Below are 26,419 nucleotides of genomic sequence, written 5' to 3'. Positions count from 1 at the left end.
TCATCCTATCAGATGTTAAACATTCACCCTCTATCACAGACATTTCAACAGAGAGCTCTTTTTAAGATTCTAACCATCCCTGTAAGTGCAATTGTTTGAATCTTTCTTACAATGGCTACATTTGTCAGGTAGTCAATCAGTTGTGTAATTTCTTGTGTAAGAAGAACTGACTAGAAGGAAGGAAAATATGAAGGAAAACGCTTACCGATGTCAGGTTGCAAAGTATTTTTTGTTGTTGTTTTTCTGTTTGTAAAATAATTCTATTTCCCTTAAATCTTTTGTTACATGAAACAATAGACTTAAAATGAACAAAGAGATTTTTCAATTTCTTTTTATTTATTTATTTTTTTTCTCTACAACTGGTAACACTATACTTCATACACACATAATTTAATTAATATTTCCAATTAGTAGGTACATTCTTTTTTTAAGTATATAAACTAGAAAGCCTATTGTTTGGAAAATATATAAATAATTGGTGTACATTTAGAGTTAAACCTAATTTAAAAAAAAAAAAAATCTATGATATACATAAAATGTCATATTCCTAAAATCAGGTGAATTGATCAAGTAGTTTTTTTTTTCAAACAAGAAAATCAAATTTTATGAGTAAGCAATAACATTGTCTTAATCTGATATATTTAATAAATAATGCGAGACAATTTGCACTACTGAGATCGAAATCAGCTCTGTAATGGATACGATTTACTATTAAAATTGCTGAAAATCACAAAAACAAAAAAAAAATGATTTTCTTCATAAAAAAAAATATACTTGCTTGATTTATGTGATTTTCGGAATATGACATTTTCATTCCGTGATGGGTACGTATATAAGAAACATTTTTGCATCAAATTGCACCAAAGAATTTTATGTTTGACATAAGGAAGTATCAAAGATACTGATTTGTTTGGCTTTAACAAATGCTTCAACCTTTAAAAGGCTGTCACTTGAAATTGACAACCAACACCTTCAGGGCCTTAAGAACAAATTTATCTTTAGTTAACTTTTAACAACTAAAGATTTTCATTTACCACTAAATAGAAAAGTTACTAGCCAATCCCACATGATTTTTGGAATATGACATCTTCGTTCTGTAATGAGTATGCACATCATAAAAATTTTTCTGTATTTTTTAAATAATTGGAATTCTACATAAACGCCAAATTTTATGTTGAGCTTTGAAGATATAAATATTAAAATTTCTTAAGATGTTTCTTTTTAAACAGCCTCCGTTAAAAAAAAAAAGAAGTATATTGTGCTATTAAACCTTTTATTATTTGTATTTGTTTGGTTGAAAACACATTTTTCACTCAGTAATGAGCTTTTGAAGATTGTAGGCAAAATAACACAATTGGCAAACGATAAGTGTTTTATTATTTCTAGTTGGAAAAAAAAAAAATCACTTGCACATGCGAATGTTTCACTTACAATGTAAAGTCGTGTGTGTGTGTGTATATAAAATATAATATATATATTATAGGTACATAATTTTATAACACTTTTCAAGAACACCGAACGTAGTGCCATTATTAATTGCTGATAGTTTAGTTTTTTTAGTTGTTTTTTATTTTTTTTAAACATAAACATTAAAAAGAAACTTTCAAAAACAAGGAAAATACACTTCTAAAGTATATTTCTCCTAAGCACTAATTGTATGTTTAACATTGGTTAACGTTTGGAGGTTGGAATTTCCCAACATGTCTCCTCTTCGATACATAGGCACAAAGAAAAGGCCAATATCTGGGTGTTTACCAGCTCATAAGTCAGCCATTAGTGAACATTTATTACCATGCCAAATCTGCACTGACGGATACACTCATGGAGCTTTCTCGGTTTTACACACAGCGCGCTTGAAAATTCACTTAAAAATTCTCGAGGCAGTACCCATTAGTTTGCGCCAACCATCTCTGTGTAAGCAAAGAGAGTTATACTCATATTTTGGAACTTATGAGTATTCGCTGAGACTGTTTCTTTTTCTCCTATTCCCTATACAATTTCTTCCCCCGCCTTGCTATTAATTTATGGTCTTTTGACCACGTTTTTAAACAATGTTTTCTCCCCTGTTGCAAATGTTAATCTTGAAAAGGGTTGGCTGAAAGACGTCTCGATAGGGTTTTTTTTTCCTGCCCCACTCTTTATTTATCCCTTTTATCTAATTTATGTTTGTTAAACACACAATTAGAGCTTAGGGGAAATATATTTTAGAAGTGTATTTTGGTCTTTTTGAAAGTTTCTTTTTAACGGTTTATGTTTAAACTATAGAAAGAAAAGAATAAAAAACTAAACCCTCAGTAATGGCACTACATTCGGTGTTATTAAAAAAAAAAAATATATATATATATATATTTTTACATGTACTGTCTTCTGACCAGCATAGTCCGATGGAGATTGTGTATTGTAATATTTCGAAAATACCCCTTCGTCAAACATATGTTCGACTTTCAAACATACATATCATGGCTCTTGTAAAAATGAGCAAATTCCACAGAAATTAGAAAGTAATTTATTCTAAATCTATTATATTATTTAGACTTGATATAGGGCATATGTAGATAGTCAATATTATTTATTAATATTTTATCCTATTTATTTTTCTTGAATTTACAACTAATTCTCATTTGATTCATTTAAAAAAAAAAAAAATTTCTGCAATTAAATTTTATATATTCATTATATTCTTAAACTGCTTTTTTCCAATCTAACATTTCAAAGTCAGAAAAAAATTATAAAAACAGGAAGGGTTTCCTTGGAAAGCAAGCATGTAAAAAAAAAAAAAAAAAAAAAAAAAAAAAAAGAAATTAACCTGCCCATGCAGAGATAAAAATTTTTTTTTAATGGATGACAAGCTATCGAGGTACTTATGCAGAGAACAACCAGTTTTTCCATTTTGAATGTTGCTTCGGCATATTCACACAGTTAACTTAAACCACCGGAATATGGTGAAATGCTCAGCCAAAAAATTGGAAGAAAATTTTAGTTTTAATTGTGCAAAAATTTAAATCATTAAAAATAAATCATTTTGATAAAACCACCACAATGAATCTAGCGGTTTTTGTAGATTATGCTACAGTCAACGAAAAAAATGGTTGTTTTTTTCATTTTGCTAGGACTGGAAAGAAATCGGAATTACATGTGGTTCCATAATATTGTAACTGTTTGAAATTTACAGCAAGAGTGTGTCATCAGTTCGGAACACACCATGACCGATTGGAAAAAATTCCCAGCAGATAATTCAAAAATCTTTAAAAAAAAAAAAAATAAATAAAATGAAGTAGACAAAAAAAAATGTGATAAAAATTTTTTTCATTAAACCTCCCTTACTCCCAAGAAAAAAACAAACAAAAAAAAAACCTTAAAATAGTAACATTTTTGCCTCATATGTTCCCATCAAACACGGACGCAAATTCTTCATAGTAAATGCTTATCACCAACAACTACTTTAATTTATTTTTTTCTTTCATGTTTCCATACTTTTGGCAACTAATTCTCATCACAGATCCAGATCCCTTGCTCTTCCAGTCCAGACTTTTCCAGCGATTTCATTGGCTGTTTCTAAGATTCCATTATTTGTTCATTCCGTATGTTATGCAGAACGCTGGAAGCATTGTTTACGTTTTTTTTTTTTTTTTTTAAATGTCGTCATACTCTACTACAGCCGCTGATAGCTCCAACAGATTTCAGGATAACAAACAGACTAACACAAACACTGGAATACTACTGCTGTTAGATAATAACATGGTTAAAAGTAAAATTAGTTATTATCGATCTATCTACTCTATCTATTTTTTTTTATTTATCTATCTATCCAGTGATATTGTTAAACTAGTTTAGATTGAGAGTTTAGCTGAAGAGGTCTACATAAATTAGCTAAGCTAAATAAACAAAATGGCCGTCAACAGTTGCATATGTGACAGAACACACGTAAGGAGATGTGTGCTTTTGATGATGATGTAACAGAACTGACAAGTCAAGAGGTCAAAACGATTAGACTGAGGAGTTTTGAGTTTGGTCACCAAAGTGAACAGACATATTCAAATCCAAGTGGCGCTAGAAAGAACAAGCATGTAGACACGTAATGCAGAATCCTTGTGAACACCATTAAGACAGCTGAAATAAATTTATATTTCAAAAATATAAATTGTTGTTCTGTGGTTTCACAAAAGAAGAAAGAACAGGTGTCTCAATCTGTTATGGTGTTGGTCGTTGCATGTGCATCACAGAGCCCAGCAATGAAAACAAAAGAACTCCGGATAAAGAAAAGGTTTGAAGCATCTATATAATCTTCTCATAAAATGATATATTTATGTAAATACGAACTATAATATATCCCTGTGTGATACCCCGCTGTATAACAAATGTCTATACGTGGCTATACAACATGACAGTTTACACATCGATATCATCCTCCTGGCTATGTAACACTGCCGCTTTGAAAATTACAAAATACAAAAATATAAAAAAATGTTTTCGTTTGTTGCTACACATTACTTAGCAAAAAAAAATAAATATTAATGAAACTTACCCCGGATTAATTTTTTTTTTAATTTGATTTTATTTCCATTTTTCTTCATTGAAGCAAGTAAAAACTAAAATTACTTGAATGTTTTCTTTTCTTTTTTTTTCCTAGCGCTTTAAAATTTGATCAGCGCTTGGCATATCCGGGTGGTTTACATAAACTGCCGGCGCAACATCCACGTAAAAACGGGTCCTTCTCTGCATAAGTACCGCTATATTGGTTTAGTAGAAAGATTTTTGGAAAAATAATCAAACATAAAAAAATACCTTTATAATTTACTATTTGATACTGCGTATCTCGTAATTTTTCTGAAAAAGAAATAGCAGTCAACAATTTATTGTGAGGTTTACGAGTTTAGCTGGAGAACTAAAGACAAAATGGTGGCGTTCTTTCATGGGAGTAACAGAGTAGCGCACCAGGGGGTATATCAAGTAGATTTATAATGATAAAAAAAGGTGGATGAACAACCACCTAGCATGTTCGCTATCTTGTGTTATTAGTATCAACAGGGGTATGTAAATGTGTTAGTATGAAAAAAAAAAAAAAAAAAGGAAATTTCCACATCAAAACTAGATTAAGTAGAAAAAGAAAATTTCCACTAGAAATGAAGTTAATGTATTCAGAGGAAGTGATATCACAAGAAGTCTCAAGGAGACGTTGCAAAATTAGTTGGGATCCTTCTACCGCTCCAGAAGATATCTCACTAATGATGCAATTCTTTATCTATATAAGAGACAAGTACCTCCAAAGATGGAGTACTGCTGCCACATCTGGACAGGAGCTGCTAAAAACAGCCTATCCTGCCTTGACAGAGTACAAAATAGACTTCGTAGCCTGGTGGGGGATGCCCTTTTCTCTTCCCTGCAACCTCTTTCCCACAGAAGAGACGTAGTGATCCTGTCTTGGTTCTATCGTTATTTCCAAGGCAAGTGCTTGTCTGAGCTCCATTCTCTGGTCCCCCCTCGCCAATCTTTTTCAAAAAACACCAGACTAGCTGAAACCACAGTCAATAATTTTCCTCACTCCTTATCTGTGCCTAAATCAAAACATAGATTCCATGAACAAAGCTTCTTTCTTAGAACTGCACGCCTGTGAAACTCTGTTCCGCTTGCCTGTTTCCCTCCCGACTTCAACCTGGATGTCTTCAAGTCCAACACAAACAAATTCCTGATGAACCGCTCCCCCCTAAGTAATGACACCTTATCAATTCTCCAATACTATTGCTACACTATCCCACTGATTACTGTACACACAATAACCCTTATCCCCGAGTGGCCATTGGGCCTTGATAAGTGGTGAATTCCATGTAAAAAAAAAAAAAAGAAAAAAAAAGTTAGTCTAGTCCATCTCCTTTGGATGTTGAACTATAAACAGAACAGATGCATTGGGTTGGATTTGGCAAATTTGTGGTTCTGACTAAAGCACAAAATTGTCTTGTGTTACAATTCTCACCCCATATGATGGGTGGAGACTAAAAGGCGTTATGTAACATAGTAAAATATATGGCACAATCATGTTGACACACTAGTTCCTACCATATCACTGAAGTTAAGCAACAATGAGCCTAGCCAGTACCAGATGGGTGACCATTTGGTAAGGTGAGGCATTGTACATACAGCGCATATCCATGATAAATTTCTAGGTTGGTATCTGGAGTTGCATTAATTCACTGAAAGAGATGCACCCTAGTCTTAGTTAAGACATGCATCTAGGAGAAGGTAACTCTGATGTCGCCGGCAGAAGGACGTTGGATGGCCATGGAGGAAGATGAATCTCTAGCAGATCAACAGTTCTATATGGTATTAAGAGTTACATTATTTGACTGCTGTTTTGTGGATGATCTAAGGATCACGGATAGGTGCAAACAGGCGAGTTAGATGCCACTGCGCTGGGGAAGGTAATGATAACTCACCCCATGTATTGTGCCAAATTCAAGTCATGTGATGTCTTCAGCGGAATCGGACCAACAGTGGACTGAAGCCTATAGAGAATACTAACCATGATTTTATCTACGGCATGAAAATGCTACGATACAAGAAGATCATAGTATACAGTAAAAAAATAAATAAACTGTCAGCTGGAAAGCAGGCCAGCAGAACAGAGTTCCACAGGTGGGCACTTCTAGGAACAAAGCTTGGTTCATAGAATCTGCGTTTAGATTTAGGTACAGATAGGGAGTGAGGGAAATTGTTGATTGTGGTTCTAGCTAGATAATTGTGTTTTGTAAATGTTTAAAGAGGGACGGGGAAGCCCTAGATTGAAGCTCAGACGAGCACTTTCCATGAAAATGATGATAGAGCAGAGATAGACCTGCACAACCTGTATGCAAAGAAACACTACTGCATTATGCAGACTGCAGCATAATTACTACTACCGAGATCTATGAACACAACAAGTTTGCTACAAGATGATGTTGGCATATTTTGGGGAGTTGAAGAATTCCAGACAATGGCAGTGCTTTGTCAATAGTAATTGGACCACATTACTCGAGATGAATACAGCCATCGAAAATTCGTGACAATTTTTTTCAATTCTGCAAATCGTCCTCGGTCAAGTTATTTGCAGATTGCATCATAAATTTCAAAGACTTCAAGTAGGCATTAGCATGCCATCACTGTTCGATACGGACGGACGACTTCACTGCCGACTATTTCAAGAAAGCCCCCTCTCTAGCAGTGTGATCTTATTCAATCCATCATAAGTCTCTCTGCAATCTTTCCACAAACTGTCAATTTATTGCTAAGGCTGTTGGAAAAATGGTTGGATCATTCTACTGCTCCAAAAAACAGACTCTTGATGCAATCCTCTATCTATATATGAGTTAGGATGGAGTACTGCTGTCACATCTGGTGAGGTGCTGCATCCTACAGTTCCCCCTCTCACAGAAAAGATATTGATAGTTTTTCTCTTCTCTATTATTTTGGATGAAGATGCTTGAGTGAGCTCAAATCTCTAGTTCTGTGACAGTGTGTGTGTGGGTGTGTGAAAAAAATCAGCAGGAGCCAAAGAATAGCTGGCTAGCGAAAATATTAGCAGCAGCAGCCGTTAAAGCATGTATGCAAATTATTAAGTGTGTGCGAGCCTGCGTCTCAAGAAGAGGAGAGAGAAATATTCCACGTTGTCAGAGAGAAGCAAAACGTGCACCAGAGAAGATGGATATGTAAAGTCGAAAGCGAGAAATGGCTACTATGGCCAGCATGAGGTCGGGGGGGAGAGAGAGACTTTTAAGAAAAGCACATATGTGTGCTAAGAGACTTTGGGAAAAATAATGAAATGCGTTGTTTTGGAAGAACCACAAATAGATACATTCAATTTGCACTTTTAAAAAATGCCAAGTCAGATTTATTTATTTTTGTTTGTTTGCTCAATTGTGGGAGTACCAGGTGGTGTGGGGGTTCAAGAGAGGTTTATACTGTAGCGAGTAACACAGTTAAAAAGTAACGGCCACACCACATTGCAGTTCTATTTTGTAAGACATTTACAGCAAGAACTCGTCTTTCTATCACAACAGAAAAAAGCATTGCTTTCTGCCTTTGGGTGCTTAGTGTTAAGACAAAATTTGCATAAACAAGAGTTTCTTTCCAAGAACATATTACCACAAAACTGCTTTCTTGCAGATTACAACATTGCCACCTTCAAATTCAATGTAAACCAATACGTTTTTTTTGTGTTTTTTTTTACAAAGGACTTGATCATAAGCTGTCCTTATAACCGATTAAATTTTATTGATTCTATAAATAATTTTCAATCCTATCATACTACTCTTCATGATTAATCCGACAATCCATCTCATTTAATTTTATCCTCGAGTGGTTTTTGAACTTGAGAAGCGGTAAACTGTTATTTAAAATAGATAAATTAGAAATACTGAATAAACCGACTGTTTTGAAACCATGTTAAGATGCAAATATTTTATTAAAATCATTTTTTTTTTTAATTTATTTATTCATTTTGGATTGTGTAGATCACCAAAGTAAAACAACACTTAGCCTGGCCAGTACAAGACTGGTGACCATTTGGGAATAACAGACACTGCATGTAGGAGGTCATCGATACCTCCCTGCAAGAACTTCAAAGACTTAACATTGTCATCTTCTCTAACAGGAATATACATGCGACTGAAGATTGCTTGTGAATTTGATATTCCCTAGACACTTCCTCCTTTAGAGGAAGCTGGTTCAACATGCTGAGAGTTACTGGCAGTGACTAAGAAAAATAAAAAATAAATAAAAAATAAATAAAATAAAAATGGCGGACAACAAAATGCTCTCTCCCATACAAATGCCAAACAAAAACGGATTATTTCATGGTGAATATGGTAAATTAAGCTACACCCCCTTTTGTCTCCGCTGCTAAACTCCAGCTCACATTTTCTATTATAGATACAGGACAAAAAAAAAATAAATAAATAAAAGCAAATAGAAAAAAAAAAAAAAAAAAATACCTTGCCATTCCTCTGGTTCCTGGCCAAGTTTTGTTATTGGAATAATCTCCATCCGCCGTTCACCTGCAATAGTAAAAATAGATTTGATGCAATAATTTTCAATGAAAACAAAATGAAAGATTTATACTTTTTTAAACATAACCTGACCCAGAGTTTTCTGGGATTTATTATATTCAAATTTGTTTTGTAAATATTTCTAGATAAAAATATCTTTTATGCTACAACAAAGTGAGGAATACTAATAATAGCTAATGATTATAACATTCTTTAAAAAAAAAAAAAAAAAAAAAAAAGTTAGTTATTCTCCTTAAATGATTTTTCTTTTAAGATGATTGTTTAAGAATATGGGTTTGTTTTACAATATACATTGGTTCCAAAAAGTCATCAAAAAATAAATGTAACAAATAAATGTTATCAAAAGCAAAATAAGTTACTCTTCTACTTATCTGGAAAAATGTTTTACTTACTTTAAAACATTTATTCATTTAAAAAAATAGTGTCGAGTTTTACATTAGAACAAGAAAAATGGCCGCGAATTGACGCCTAAATATTTGAAATCTTGATAAAAATGCATTGGCAACGTTTATTGGTTGGGTTTCTAACAGTATTTTGTTTTATTTTGAAGTCATTATCAAGACTTTGAATATATAGATGTCAATTCGCAGCTATTTTTGTATTTGTTTTTCAAATAGAATGAATGTTTTAAAAAACTTTTCCAGACAGGTAGAAGAGTAATTTATCTTGCCTTTGATAACATTTATTTGTTATGTATTTGAATTTTTTAACACTTTTTCGTACCAATGTGCATTGTAAAACAAACCCAAGAATATATGTATATATATTACCACTCTGTCGAACATGAAGTGTAGCAAAGCATGTTACGTGGCAAATAACATGGTCCAAAAATAAGAAATGTAAATTGGCCAGTCAGAAACAAAGTTTGATTTGCCAGTCTAAATGCTATTTAAGCCCAACTTTTAAAATTCGAACAACATAATTTTATGCTGTTTTTGTATAATAGGTTCAAATTTATATTATAACCAGCACAAAAATGTCAATTAACAGCTATTAAACTAAGTATTAATTTTACAGTGAATATCTCTAATATAAATTTATTTTACAGTGAATATCTCTAATATAAATTTATTTTACAGTGAATATTTCTAATATAAATTTATTTTACAGTGAATATCTCTAATATAAATTTATTTTACAGTGAATATCTCTAATATAAATTTATTTTACAGTGAATATCTTTGATATAAATTTATTTTACAGTGAATATCTTTGATATAAATTTATTTTACAGTGAATATCTTTGATATAAATTTATTTTACAGTGAATATCTTTGATATAAATTTATTTTACAGTGAATATCTTTGATATAAATTTATTTTACAGTGAATATCTTTGATATAAATTTATTTTACAGTGAATATCTTTGATATAAATTTATTTTACAGTGAATATCTTTGATATAAATTTATTTTACACTGCACATCTTTGATATAAATTTATTTTACAGTGAATATCTTTGATATAAATTTATTTTACAGTGAATATCTTTGATATAAATTTATTTTACACTGCACATCTTTGATATAAATTTATTTTACACTGCACATCTTTGATATAAATTTATTTTACACTGCACATCTTTGATATAAATTTATTTTACACTGCACATCTTTGATATAAATTTATTTTACACTGCACATCTTTGATATAAATTTATTTTACACTGCACATCTTTGATATAAATTTATTTTACACTGCACATCTTTGATATAAATTTATTTTACAGTGAATATCTTTGATATAAATTTATTTTACAGTGAATATCTTTGATATAAATTTATTTTACAGTGAATATCTTTGATATAAATTTATTTTACAGTGAATATCTTTGATATAAATTTATTTTACAGTGAATATCTTTGATATAAATTTATTTTACAGTGAATATCTTTGATATAAATTTATTTTACACTGCACATCTTTGATATAAATTTATTTTACAGTGAATATCTTTGATATAAATTTATTTTACAGTGACTATCTTTAATATAAATTCATTTTTAAGTGCATATCTTTAATATAAATTTATTATAATTTATAAAAACTAACAACTTTTATTTACATAACCTTCCTTGAAACTTGATAACCGTTATATTTTGAGAATGGTGCTGGATATTGTTTTTTTTTATATTAAATGACTGATTCTAATATTGACAAAACTACTACATATATATAGAAATAGGAGATCTAAATTACAAATGAACAATAGCAAACATTAATTCATTATAAACTGTTTAAAATAGTTATGCAAATTAGGCATCCAAATAGCTATGTTTGGATCTTTACCCTCTACTATATATATATATATATATATATATATAGTACTAGCAAGGGCACCCAACATTGCCCGGAATTGAATTAGGATCAATTAATATTCTACACTTCCAATGTTTTTATTATCAAAATCAGTAAAATCGCCCATTTGTCAATCAAATTGATTGATTGCCTGTGCTATTTGGAAACCCATTGTGGTGCATAGTCTACATTGCACCGTAGAAAGCCTAATGTTGATTACAGAAAATTGTTTTTATGTAATGATTTTAATTAATGTTTAAAATGCAAAAGTTAAATATCATGGTTTAATTGTGCTCTAAACAGAAACATTTATTTAAAACATGCCCCTGTCTTATCAAAGAACCTGATGTTGATTTTATGTGGTGGGCCCTAATGCTAGTGCAGTGATAAAACTTCTCAAATGCACTTGTGATGTTAGGCTGTATAAAAGTGTTAACTTTAGTGAAAATCAAACCATTCCTTCTTTAATGGGATTTTTCATTGATTATCAATTAGTAACTGTTTATCGAAAGCATACCGATAGAAAACCTATCTTAGAACACTCCTAGGTACATAAAGTACATTTGTGTAAATAAAAAAAAAAAAAAAAAAATTGTCCCAGCCACTTTAGAGTCCATCGGGAATGAACTCGCAAACACAGTACCTTTTTTTATACATAAGTAGTGATTTCAAAAGATGATGCGGATTTAAATAATTGAGCATCGTTTTGATAATATAGCTGCAATAAAATGCTAATTATTTTGAAATCTAGATGCTTTGTAAACATTTGCAATTTTTTGTTCAACCAAATATTAAACTAGTGTGCCTTTTGTGCTTCGATAGCCAGGCAGGATGCAAACACCCATACTGATATGATGTAATGACCTGAAAGCCTAGTCTCTCTGTTGCAGATATTGACGGTGTAAGACTCTTAAAAAGCCCCCCCCCCCGGCGCCCAGTCATGGATGTGCACCAAAAGAAGAGATGCATCACTGAATTCCTGCCAAAAGTGCATTGATAATGGTGGTGATTATGTAGAAAAATAAATTCTGGAGGACAAAAGGTCACTGGTTTTAATGGTACCACTCCATCTTTGTAGATCTACAACTTTGCGAGTTAAAAAAGAAAAATAGGAGACTTTATTTTTAGAACAACCCTAATATATATAGACACACTACATTATCTGGTTGTACAATATGCTAAAACATGATATTTTCATTTATGCGGATTGCGTATGCATTATTATAGACTCAATCCTCTTTGATTATTGTTTATTATGAGGAATAATTTGCTCGGTGGACTAATTCGCAAAATAAAAAAAAAATAATGATAATGTCGCTCATCCAATTCCGTCTGTTTACAATATCACATCAGGACTGGATGATGAATGTCATGGAAAAGTCACTTCTAAATTATGTTTAGTTTCAAAATATGCAAACAAAGAAACGATTTGCAGTGATTTTAAATGGTACCTCTACTTTTATTGTGTATTAAACTCATTATTAAGTAAAAATTAAAATAAAATTGTAAGGTATATCCTTGCTTGAACAGGGGATCATTTGATCTGTAGTCGGATGCTCTACCACTAAGCTACATCTGCAGATTGTAATATATGTTTTTTAAGAAATGATTAGCTGAAAATTTATTATCTCCCTTGACTGTGGAATGTAAAATATTCCCCTGTAAAAATTTTTGTTTATCTACAATTTTTTACGATCAGATTTTTTCGATTTTTGATATTATCGGATAAATTTCTATACAAAAATATCTAAGAACACTGCCAGACATATAAATTAGATTTGCGTGAAATTTGCAAAAGATAGGCTCAGCCAATTCAGAATGTATGAAGACGGAACTCATGCACACAAAGTGATTTTTATATAATAATATATATATATATATATATATATATATATATATATATACATATATATATATATATATATATACATATATACACACATACATACATATATATGGTTTGTTGTTTTTGTTTTACGGCATATCAACCTTTTTCAGGTTATTTAATGCCGAATCTAGTTATTTTGAGGAACGATTTTTAATGGAGTGTATTTTTTTTTTAAGTCAGATTCTATTTAACCCATAGTTGGAGCCCTAACAGGTACTATCACTCCGGATCAGAGTGGACCTGGGAGCAATGGCAATTAAAGGGTGGCTCCACACTCCCCAAAGCCTGCAAGATGGGGCCTCACCATCGGATATAGTTTTAGGTCATATCCAGGACCGTACATATATATGAGGAAATATGTTTATTAAATTATATTTCACCTTTATTTATTTATACCAATGCTTTAATTTATGAAGCTCAATGTAACTACAGAGCATATAACAAATAAATGACAAAATTTGAATATGTTGACCATCTTACTGTTTATTTCCTTAAGTACGTCGACATAAAATGTACTTGAAGTAATAAGAATCATTCATGTAATTCAAAAGTTGATATAATAATTACATGAACGATTCTGCACTACGAAACAGGTGCTTTCAAGAATTGAACATCTTAACATACTTAAAAAAAAAAAATAAGTAAATGGTAACATGGACAACACCTTGAAATTTGGAATATAGACCTTTTACATACATATATATATATGTATATATTAGTGTTGGGACGATTAATCGGAATTTGAGGGAATCTGCATCGGAAAAATTTATGCCTATTTTCCGATGCTAAAACAGATTCCTTTTTTTCATTTGATTTTGTCTAAAAGAAAATCTTCCACTGCTACCAGTAATAATAAACAAATATCTATTGATTTTAAACTACCAGCAAAACTAAAATCTATTGATCACCCCCTCCCACAAGTGTTTTTACGTTTGAATAAAAATGTGTACCTTTAACACGTGTTATTACGGTAATCGTGAAAAATAACTTTGTAATTAAAAAATTTAGAGCTCTATAAAAAATCGTAATCAGAATCGGTAATTGTATTGGAACCGGGAAAAATATTGGAATCGTCCCATCACGATTATATATATATATATATATATATATAGTTAATTGCATGTTGTATCCCACAATTATATATAATTGAAAATAATTACGTATATAAATGAATACGTTTTGAAAGCTGAAAACGCTTTTTTTTTTAAGAGAAACCAATGAAATCAAAGGGATGTAGTGTTTACCTGATATACGCAATTTTAAACTTCAAACTAATATAAATAACAGTATTTATATATAGAAAATTTAATCCCAACGGAATTAAAAAGCTCAATACGCAATAGAGAGTAGAGTTTATTATAAGAGAAAGAAAATTAAAACTTTAGTTGAGCTTTACTATCAAAATTTATTGTTCGACAATATATATATATATATATAAAGTGACAGTGTCTTTTTGAGGAACAATCTCTACCAAACTCCTGTTAATTTTTGGTCTACAGACTTGAAACTTGATATATAGTGGATTTGAACCTGTGGAATAAATTCAATTCAGTCATTGGCCAGTAAAAATAGCTGCTAAGCAGTCAAAACTGAAAAATATTGGCACTTGGCAGACATAAGTTAACTAAAAGTATTCCTATGCAAATATACATTTATTTGTTAAAATTAGTTATATTTTAACGTTTTCTTATCCATCTGCGATAGCTCAAATGGTAATGACTAGAACTAGAGTACTAAGTGTTTTGGTTTCGATACTAGCTGATGGCACCTAAGTCAGTTTTTCAACTTTTAAAATCTCTACAATACATCAGGCACAAGATAATAATAGAGACTTGGCATAATAATAAATCTGTATAAATTAAAATATTATATTTAAGCTCATTTTACGACTGGGCAACACCAGGTGGCCTGCTAGTGTGTGTGTGATATATACATACATACAAGCTATTAGATAATTAATAAATTTCCTTGAATGTAACAAAAAAAAAAAAAAAAAAAAAAATAGAAAAGTCATCCCCACCCCAAAAAGATCGCTATTATATATTGTTTACAATAAAGTAATCAATAGACGATTGGCTCAATCATAATACAAAATTTGCATAAATTAACGTATTATATTTAAGTGTATTTTATGCTAGTATATATGTACACACACACATACACAAGATATTAGACAATTACTAAATTCCCTCGAATGTTTAAAAAAAAAAAAAAAAAACTAACATAGAAAAAACATAGAAATGGATTTGTCATCAATAAATACCTAATTTGTTTTTGTCCAAGAGAATTGATATGTCATCTGCAAGAAAATCAAAAAGCAAAACGCATCTATTAGAAGATCGAATAAGAATACGAATTGGAGGCAAGGTAGAACATCATCGAAATCATTACATGAGCTACATTAATTCGTCGGATAGAAACTACAAAAATAAAGGAAGAGAGAGAGAAAAAAAATAAACATTGTGTGGCAATCAATAGATTGACAAAAAACATGTCAGAATTAGTAACAAACAGATCAATCAATCGATTTGATGTGAGAATGCATTCAATACAAACAATGACATGCAAAACCAGAAAAACTTGCTCATTTAATAAAAACAATTTTTTTTTTTTCTCTCGCTCTCAATTCAGGAGTTACTGAGTCTTTCAGATTATGATTTCTAATTCGAATCTTGAGCGTTATTTTTATAACATTTTGGGAGTTGGTGCAGCCTTTAACCTTCTTCAAGTGTATATTGTCAAACTTGAGAATCTTTCTTTCTGCCAGACTCAGAGAATCTTTTTGTTAAACTCAGGAATCTCCATGAAATTTCGAATGGAACTCTCTACTTAATTCGTGAGAACAGCATACTCTCGTTTTGTCAACCATGACTGGGTACAAGTCTTAATTCACATTTGTATTTTTAGTGATATGTTGAAGAGTTGAACTTACAACTGGACTTTACCAAATACTTTAAGCACTATATGACAGGCTCTTACATAGATTAAATAACGAGTTCAGTTCAAAATTCTATTGAGACTGCAGAGTTCAACAGGGAGGTTCCAAATTTCAAGATACACCTGAAGAAGATTAGAGATTACATCAACCGAAACATTTGGACAATAATTCTCAAGATGTAGTCCAAAATAATCTTAATACTACAAATTATCAATTCAGGTTTCATTTTTTTTTTCTTGTTTACTAATAGAGTCACAATTTATCAAGGCCTAAAAAGCCACTTGAGGATAAGAGATAATGAGTTTGCCAGTGTTCTGTTAATTTCTTTAAATTTTTAAAATACATCATCAAATGGTGTCCTGCCTGGTACAGGCATTGACGGCTATAGCTCTCCATCCATCTTTCCTTCAAGGCTTCCATGAATTCATTGTTGCTCATCCTTACCAAGCGAGGTGTTCTGATTCAGCACCCTATTCATGCTGTTTCTCGAATAAAAAGTGATGTATGGCCATAGTCTTCTTTGCTTTCTTTGCAGTTGTACAGACCGTAGGTTGCAGTTTCTGTCGGAACAGTGCCCATACTGAGCGATTTTTCTGACCATTGTACACAGAGGTATCTTCTGCTCAGCACAATGAAGTACGAAACCAAGAACAGAATTATTTCTGTTTGCTTCCGTATTACATCAGTCACCTGCTTTCCATGATCTCACGTTACCCTGATGGAGGTTGGGGCTAAGTGGGTTCTCGATAATGCCCAAGGGTCTCTTACAGACTAGCGGAGGTAGGGAGGCGCCTTAATTTTCCTTTGACAGTAGTACTGTCGCGCTACTGCTAAAACACATCTATTTAAAAATAAACTATTTAGACATACAGGAGATTCAAATTGACATCATAAGAACTACTTCCTTAGTAATGTGTATTCTGCCTATCCCTGTTTTTCAGTCAAGCATATTGTGAATGAACACACAAACTCTAAAAATATCAATTTTTAACAGTATATAGATGTTCTAGTAATAAAATGTGTTTACATAAGTTTTCTAACATATACAATTTCTTTCTTTTTTTGTGTGTGATTTTCTTTCATATTTCAATGAAATAAAAAAAATAGATAAAAATATTATTTAATAAACTAAAAAATGTTGCCATTTGCTGTACTTATGCACTTTTGATAAGTTATAATGCACCTGGGAGGTGACAGTGGTTAATGGCACAGACTGACAACCTGGGTGCCCCAAGTTCAACTCTAGCTCATTCCAAAAACATTTTCGCTTAGGATGTTGGCAACCTTCACACGGTTCCTCATTTAAGTACCCAAAGATATCAGAGAAACGAATGCCAACAATAGAATCATCAACTATTTGAGTGAAAAAAAAAAAAAATATTGAAGTTAAGCAATCTTCACTTGCCACTGGTATTTAACGACGCCGATTCTCGAGAGGTGTGGTTGGAGATTGCACACCTCTTGCCACAAAAAATTCCCTGCGCAGTGGGTATCCATAGTCTATCAAAACTGAAGGAAGCTACCATACTTCATGTGGTTTCACCCATAAGTACCCAATGTTTTTTTTTTTTTTTAGAAAATAATTCTAACTCGAAAGATATCTGGGAAACCAATGCTAACAATAGAATCATCTGATTCATGTGAATGCATGTCTACACATGACTATTGTACACAATGATTCCATTTATCATCATTAAAAAAAAAAAAAAGAAAAAATCTAACTGGATAAATTAAAATTTATACCTCAATTTCTCTTCAGTAAATAGTTTAATTGAAAAACTTTACCTATATCTAGCTACCTATATAAGAGCCAGGTAGGTCCAAGGATGGAGTATTGTTGCCACATCTGGACAGGGGCTGCTAGAAAGATCTTATCCTGCCTTGACAGAGTTCAAAATAGATTTTGTAGCCTAGTGGGGGATGCCCTTTTCTCTTCTCTGCAATCTCTTTCTCACAGAAGAGACGTTGTGAGCCTGTCTCTGCTTTATCATTATTTTCATGGCAAGTGCTTGGCTGAGCTCCAATCTATGGTCCTCCCTCGCCAAACATTCACAAAAAATACTCATCTAGCTGAAAATACTATCAATAACTTCCCCCACTCTTTATCTGTGCTTAAACCTAAACGTAGATTCCATGAACAAAGCTTCTTTCTTAGAACTGCACACCTGTGGAACTCTCTTCAGTTTATCTGCTTTCCAGCTTACTACAATATGGTCATCTTCAAGTCCAACGTAAACAAGTTCTTGATAAACCGTAAGTAATCCAGTTTACCAAATTTACACTAACGATTACTATGATATTGCCCCTTTGACTACGGTACAATCTTTAACCTTTATCCTCGAGTAACCTCTGGGCCTTGATAAGTGGTGATTCCTTTGTAAAAAAAAAAAAAAAAAAAAAAAAAAAAAATTAAAAAAAATAGCTTTAAACTATAAAATGTAAATCCTTTTGGAAAAATGAAAGCCACTTAAATATTAATATTACTTTGATTTAATAATTTTGCAAGATGTTCGGTGAATTTACTTACTACACATTTATTTTAATCTATATACCATATATTTCGATGTATAAGGCGACCATCAGATAAGACGAGGTACAAAATTGGAGCAAATATTAATAAATTTATCATATATAGGTTGTATAAAACGACTGCTAAATCACGAAACCATGTTTGTTTAGCCTAGACTAGAGATTGCAACATCCGGTATCTTAAGAAATATTGGTTTTTAAAGATGATTTTTTAACTTTAAGGGTCATCTTATATGTTGAAATATACAGCAATCAAAACTGTGGTCCGTGCACCCTTGCCTTCAAGGGATGACAGATGAATTGTTATATATATAGTGCTAAATCTATTTCTATTTAGCAATTTTAGTTAATTTTTTTTTTGTTTTTTTATACATATATAATTGAATTTTTTTTTGTAATTATAAACTTTTTAGAAATCGGATTATGTAGGTGCTAAGTCTGCGATAGGTTAAAGTTAATATATTTTTTTTTTTTTCCGGGAATTTAAACTGCATTTTTTATTTTTCAAAATTTTTTTTTCCTCCAAGCTTCTTTAAACTGTATATTTTCTTAGCTTTGATCTCACTGCTATATATTAAGTTCAATATGATAATTGATAGAGAATTGTCTCTATAATAAGAAATATGTCATTTGCATGAATTAAAATACATTTAAGTGTATCTTATGACAGGGCAATGCCAGGCAGCCTGCTAGTATTCTAAAAAACATTATTTGTTGACCATAGCCGTTTATGTGATAAATAATTTCAACATGTTTCTAAGAGAATACAAATAATAATTTGAAAATAGAATTAGATTTATAGTTTAAAAAAATAACTTAGCATAATGGTAAAGTGTCCACTAATGGGCCAGGAGTTCGGAGTTCAATACTCAATCGAGACATACCAAAAACTTAAAAAATAATATTTACTGCTCCCCTTGCTAAACAGTCAGCATTATAAGGTGAAGCAATCCTAGAAATGCAATGGCACCTTTCCCTACATCTTATTATAGAAGCTAATGAAAAGAGAGCCTTCAGGTTGTCCTTGACTATAGTCAACCACTTAGTTAATCCATCTAGTACATAATCCAAAAAAAAGTTCTAGACATAAGGTTAAGTACCAATATATATGAATTCTAATCTTCCTAAGACATAAAAATTGTACTAAGCTGTTTTGTCAGGAATGGGAATTCTCTAGTAGACGATCCAAAAGTAATGCCTCCCAGTTTTTTATTCCGTCCGAATGAATCAGGAGAGATTACAAATTGCGTTTTGATGATCAGTAAACTTATGCATTCATGACCTAAACGTTTCATTTCTCTGTTTCAGATATTGACAGTGTAAGATTAAGAATACTCCCCCCACCCCATCATGGATGTGTGTTAAAAGCATAGATGTTTCATTGAATTCCTGGCAAAAGTGCAATTGAGAACGGTGGTGACTATTTAGAAAAATAAGTAATCGTACAACTCTCATATTCGTAACTTCAACTTTTTGATTAAAAAAAATAAGAGGCTTTACTTCTGCAAGACCCTCACAGACTTTGCTAACAAGTTATAAAGAAAGAGAAATGATGTAGTAAAAATGTACAGATTATAAACTTCAAACAGAATCGAAGCATTATATAAATTGTCAGACACTATGGCGGTACCAATCGCTCCCCCCCCCCGATGCTATGGTAGTACCAATCGTCCCTCCCACCGGTGCTATGGCGGTACCAATCGTCGTCCCCCCCAGTGCTATGGCAGTACCAATCGTCCCTCCCACCGGTGCTATGGCGGTACCAATCGTCGTCCCCCCCAGTGCTATGGCAGTACCAATCGTCGTCCCCCACAGTGCTATGGCAGTACCAATCGTCCCTCCCACCGGTGCTATGGCGGTACCAATCGTCGTCCCCCCCAGTGCTATGGCAGTACCAATCGTCGTCCCCCACAGTGCTATGGCAGTACCAATCGTCCCCCCCCCAGTGCTATGGCAGTACCAATCGTCCCCCCCCCCCGGTGCTATGGCAGTACCAATCGTCCCCCCACCCCTGGTGCTATGGCGGTACCAATCGTCCCCCCACCCCCGGTGCTATGGCAATACCAATCATCTCTCCAATACTTTGTTGATATTAATTATTCATGAGGGGGTGGGAGATTGCAGTCAAGATATTCAAAACCAATTTTGTTTTTATTTCTTGCATGTAGGTGGAGGAAGGAGGGAATAAATTTTTTGAAGATTCTAATTTTTTTTTTTTTTTAATTACCAACTACCCTTTATAAATAAGCTCACTGACACAGTATAGTCCAACATGCTGAGAATCAGGATGAAAAACTTCTTTGTATCTCATTGAAACAGTTTCCGATAAATATCTCTGCATTGAGAATTTTGGTGGATGGGAAAATGAGTTGTTAGAAAAATAAATAAATAAATAAATAAATAAAAAGGTACATATGCAGTATAAGGACCGCGCTACTACAAACATAAAACAACATTGGGTTGGTTTATGGAAACCACCGGAAGGTGTCAAAACGCTGAACACTTTAATCTTAAAACCAAAAATAAAAAAAATCATAAAGAAAATATTTGTTTGCTATCATTTGTAAATTATAAAAATAAAATCTAAATATATATCTCGATTACTTCTGCATTTACTAACCAGTTTTTCTGTGAGTGTTGCCTCGGCATATCCTGGTAGCTTGCGTACACCACTAGAATACGGCAAAAATGCTCAGCTAATGAAAAATCGATCAACCATACATTACAAACGCACTGTGCGTTTAACTAATGAAAATCTCAGCAGATGGCAGTTAATAAATTTAAAGAAAAATATTAGTTTTATTCACGCAAAAAATTTAAATCATTTTTTTAAAAACATCGTAGAAGTCACCATGAATCTAGTTAGTATGAATAAAGTTTTATGAATTTTTTTCAAACAGGTAGAAACACAACGTCAGGAGAATTCCTGAACTGCTCTGGGTCTTTGGAGGATATAATCTCACCAAGAAAGCGGGTTCCTAGTGACAGTACTAAACCTTAACGCTGAAACCATTCCCACAATAAAGTATATTCTGCCACCAGGGACCATGGTTGCATCTGACTGTTGTACTGGGGTGGCACTCACCCTAGAAGAGTCGAACCAGCTTCCTCCAAAGGAGGAAGTTTCACAGGAGTAAAAAATTCATAAGTGGTCCGCAGTCAGATGTACGTAACCTGTAGCAAATTAGGATCAGAAAGATTCCAACACCTAATCGTGAACCACTGTTTTAATTTCATAGATCTTATGATGAAGGCTACTACAAATTATGTGGAGAGGATATTTCTCTTTGTCGTCGGCAGTTGCCCTTCAGTCGACTAAAAATATTCCTTAGGAAATAACTTATCCCTTTAACCTTTAAAAAAAAAAAAAAAAAAAAAGAAAAAAGAAAAATAGTAGAAAACATACAGCCCCCCCTCCCCCCAAATTACATTAATAAATAAAAAAATTTACTAATGAAACTAATGGTAGGCTGATGTTATATTTTTATTCATCCTATTTTCATTTTTCTTCCTTGTAATTACTATTCGATAAGTGTTTTTTTTTTCTTTTTAGGTTTTAAAATTTGATCAGTGCTTTGCATATTATGGCAATTTACGTACGCTGATATACCAAAACAACATCACGGAAATGTGGGCCAATAAATGCAGAAGTAACCCCTCAAAAAAAAAAAAAAAAAAAAAAAAAAAAATGAATTTTCATTAATTAACAATGATAACTACTTACTGATTTTGTCAATTTTAACAATAAACAATGTTATCTACCGGGTTATCATGTCACAATTAGTTAAATATTTCTGGAATATTACATAAAATATGTATTTCCATTAATCAAGAAAAATTTTTTTCACCATGTTTGTTTTGTCACGTTTGATGCAAACGCAAAAGAAATAATCTACAGTGAATTACCTCCCCTGCCAATATGCATACTCTTCAGTTATTATATAAGCTAAAATTGCTAATTCCTTTAATAATTAATTTTCTATCTTATCGTTTTTCGTCATTTTTGGATATTTTCAATACCGTGACATGCCAATTCGGTAGATATCATTGGTTTTACTTGAAATTCAATATTTCAACTTTCGAATTTCACTACAATAATAAAGAACCAAAAAAGTCATAAGAAAAAAAAAAAAAATTCATTTATAAATTTTTTCCCCATTTGTTTGCTATTCAAAACATTTGTTCATGAAACTTACCTTACAATAAATGTTTTTTTTTTCTTAATTTGAATTTTAATTTTCTAAAAGTTTCATAAAAATTGTCCAATATTTATTCAAAAATATTGTTTTCATTTTCCAATTAATTTACCATTGAATTAGCTTCATACTGACAAATATTTTTCATTGAAAAATTAGCCAGCGTTTGCGGTAAAAAAAAAAAAAAAAAAAAAAAAAAAAAAAATCACCAAACTTTCGTTCAGCACTTTCCAGCACTTCTCATAAACTACATGGTCCTTATACTGTGTATGCCTCAATAAATAAAAAAATAAAACAATGCCGTCAATAGCAGGTTAATTAATAATAGCATCAATGCAATAATAATCAGCAGCAGCAATAGTTAGCATAACAGCAGCAACACAAACAGGATATATCAATAAATACTGGAGGAGGAGGAGGAGGAGGAGGAGAAAGACTACAGGGTCAACACACAAGCTTTTCTTTTTCTTTTTTCATGGTACAAGAGAAGTGGCAACAGAAGCCATCACATGCTTTTTCAACAAGCCAATAGTTGGAGACAATACAATAAAGAGAACACATTACTTGAGGGAGGAGAAAGAAACACACAATATGATGCGCTCCGCAAGTCCTGACATAAGAGGAAGTTGATAAACTTAGCTAGGTATGCATATACAAGTTTAAAAAAATAAAAATCAATGTTTTGATCAACAAATCTCTTCAATCACTCTTTCAAAAAAAATGGAGCTACAAAGAATAAAATAAATAAATAACAATAAATAAATAAATAGCAATAATCAACAATAAACATTTGATGGATAGATTCTGGCCCAGAAAACAGCAATTTTCCAACCTTTGTCAGAAACATCTCTCATGGAATGTGAGGCTGAAGGACAAGATGAGGGAAGCAAGAGTTATGACACTGCCGAAAGTAGACCCAATACAATACGGCTGTCTTCAAGTCCAACGTAAACAAATTCTTGATGAGCCGTTCCCCTTAAGTAATCCAATTTACCAAATTTACACTTCTAACGATTACTATATTGTCTTTTGACCACTGTATAATCTTTAACCCTTATCCTCGAGTGGCATCTGGGCCTTGGTAAGTGGTGATTCTCTCGTAAAAAAAAAAAAAAAAAGACCCAAAGTCCACTTTAGCTAACATGCATTTTTTTCTGTCCTTAAAAAAAGATTGTTTCCTTACTATTTCTTTATTTATCCCTTCCCCCAGGTTGGGTTTTTAATTTAGGGAAAATCCAGCTCCCCAAAAACGTGCACTCTTGATTAGGACAAAAATAGAAATTACATCAATCTAGAAGAGTTTCATCACAACTGATCAAGGACAAGAAAGATGGAGTGTAATATCAGAACAGATACTAGACTTTGCTCCTGTGCCATGTTTTCATTTTGTAGACTTATTTTTCATCTTTATTCCCTTAACATCCAAAATATAATATTCAAGATTAAAAAAATATATTTTAGTTTTACATACAAGTTTAATAATAAAAAATAAAAGTAATAGATCAACCACAAAGGCCATTCAAAGTTTTCCTTGTCATTGGTTGCTCCACAAAGACGTAGCCCTGAAACCCCAAGTGGCACTCATAGGTCGAACCAGCTTCCTCCTTTGAAGGAAGTCTTCAGGGAATATCAAGTTCACAAGTGGTCCCCAGTCACATGTGTATCCTGGTCAGAGGAAATGGCAATGTTATGTTTTTGCTATTCATGCAGAGAGTTGTCAACATTCTTCCACATACAGCACCTGATACTCCTAAATAGTCACCCATTTGGTACTGATCAGGCTCAACATTGCTTAACTTTGGTGATCTCACAAGAACTTGTGTGTCAATGTGATTATGCCATATTGAGCCCATATTATATCCCTTAAAAACCCTTTAAAATACTCAAAGAGAACTAAAATTATTTGAAGGAAAAAAAAAACACTTCTTTTCCTTGGATTTCTCTACCATGTAATACTGAGTGTTTAGCAAGCAGGCGTTAAGTACCATCTTTTTTAGTCTTTAGAATGATTCAACTAAGGACTGAACCCCAAACCCATGACCCGTTGATAAAACACTAATAATTATGAAAAATTGTCTTTTTCCACCATTTTATTTTTTAAAGTGGCTGCCCAACAACGAAACGTCAACTTAGAAAATTAGAAACAATCAAAGCATATCACATAGACTTAAACTGAAAACTTTTATTATATAATTTACTAACTTATAATTTATCAATAAAGAGCAGATTTGCTATTTAAAAACTTTACAAACAATTTATATCATCCAATTTTCAAGATGGATGCCAACTCCCATGAAGTCTGAAAATTTCTCATCCAATCAGATTTTGTAATTCACTGAGCTACACAAATTTGTATGTAGGAGGAGGTAGGTAATTAGCAATAGCAGCAGCAGCAAGTGTCAATCATAAGAAAGAAGGAGGAGGACAGAGGATTGCAGTAGTAGGAGGAAGAGGAGGAGGGATCAAAGAATGAGACATGAACTTACCATGCAAAGGAATAATCTTATTATCCCCCTCAAGCTCTTTGATATTCTCCCATTTTGCTGAAAAAACAGCAAATTTTGCATAAAAAAAGGATAATTACCCAATTAATGGGAAGGGTTGTTAAAAGGAACATTTTTTTTTTTTTAATAAAAAGAAACATTTTAATTTTTCTTTTCTCAAGGGGAATGGAAATGATTATTCTTATTAAAAACTGAATAAAAATAGCTAAAAAAGAAAAAAAAAAAGAAAGAGAAAGCATCAAAGGAACTTTAGAAATTTAATGAGAATCAATGTAGAAAATTTGGAGAAAGGGGAGGAAATTATATATATATATATATATATATATATATATATAATGATTGGCTACAATTAAGTGCATGTAATTTATTACTGCAATACAATTCTTACAAAAATGGGTGCTTATTGGCACTGATGGCGACATTTAAAATTAAAGAAAATATCTAAATTTCTGTATGATGTACGTAACAGTCAGGGGTGAAGATGAAAAATTCCAAAAATCACATAACTTGATCAAGTAGTTTATTTTTATTTAAGCAAATAAAATTTTGCCTTTTTTCAATGAGGGTGGAAAAAGTGCCGACAAATCAATGGACAAGGGCAGACGATCATAATGCACATGGAAACTGTCAAAATAATCACTGATTACCTCTCCTTACTGTTCTTTAGAAAAACATGGCCTCATCTGTCACTTATCGGTAAAAAAACAGCAAATTTGTTTTTCATAAATAAAAAAAAAAAAATTCATTGTTTTTATGTGATTTTTGGAATATACCATTTTCATTCCATGACAAGTAGATACAATATAAATTGTTTTTCTTCATTTTTGTTTATCGCTATAAGTGCCAATCTGAATAAGCACCCAAAAATACAATATGATAAGAAAATGTAAAGCATGGGGTTTACATAGAATTAAATATGGGGATCAACATCTCATTTTATGGGAACCTTTCTTTTTCGTATTATTTTTATTCATCGGACTACTGTTCTCATCTTGAGTATGATTTTCACAATGTTTCTGTCGATGTA

At 32.1% G+C, this 26,419-nt stretch overlaps 1 protein-coding gene across 50 annotated transcripts in view; it reads right to left on the bottom strand.

Annotated features, from left to right (window-relative positions):
* LOC145249698 (uncharacterized) overlaps positions 1–26,419 on the bottom strand; it is a 369,665-nt gene that overhangs the window by 74,580 nt on the left and 268,666 nt on the right. For 15 of the 50 annotated variants that reach the window (XM_080111510.1, XM_080111534.1, XM_080111516.1 and 12 more), the window contains exons 13-16: positions 25,375–25,431; positions 15,489–15,524; positions 8,964–9,026; positions 4,786–4,827 (exon numbers count right to left, since the gene is read on the bottom strand). In XM_080111510.1, the coding sequence (XP_079967636.1) occupies positions 4,786–4,827; positions 8,964–9,026; positions 15,489–15,524; positions 25,375–25,431 (198 nt within the window). The remainder of the gene's footprint in view (positions 1–4,785; positions 4,828–8,963; positions 9,027–15,488; positions 15,525–25,374; positions 25,432–26,419) is intronic. The other 35 variants (XM_080111512.1, XM_080111537.1, XM_080111521.1 and 32 more) reach the window with 3 other exon arrangements.

The sequence above is a fragment of the Euprymna scolopes genome, chromosome 28 (assembly GCF_053919585.1).
Source record: "Euprymna scolopes isolate OS-2025 chromosome 28, ASM5391958v1, whole genome shotgun sequence".
Lineage (NCBI taxonomy): Eukaryota > Metazoa > Mollusca > Cephalopoda > Sepiida > Sepiolidae > Euprymna > Euprymna scolopes.
Note: the sequence above shows the minus strand (reverse complement) of the source record. Positions and strands in the feature narration are given on the sequence as shown.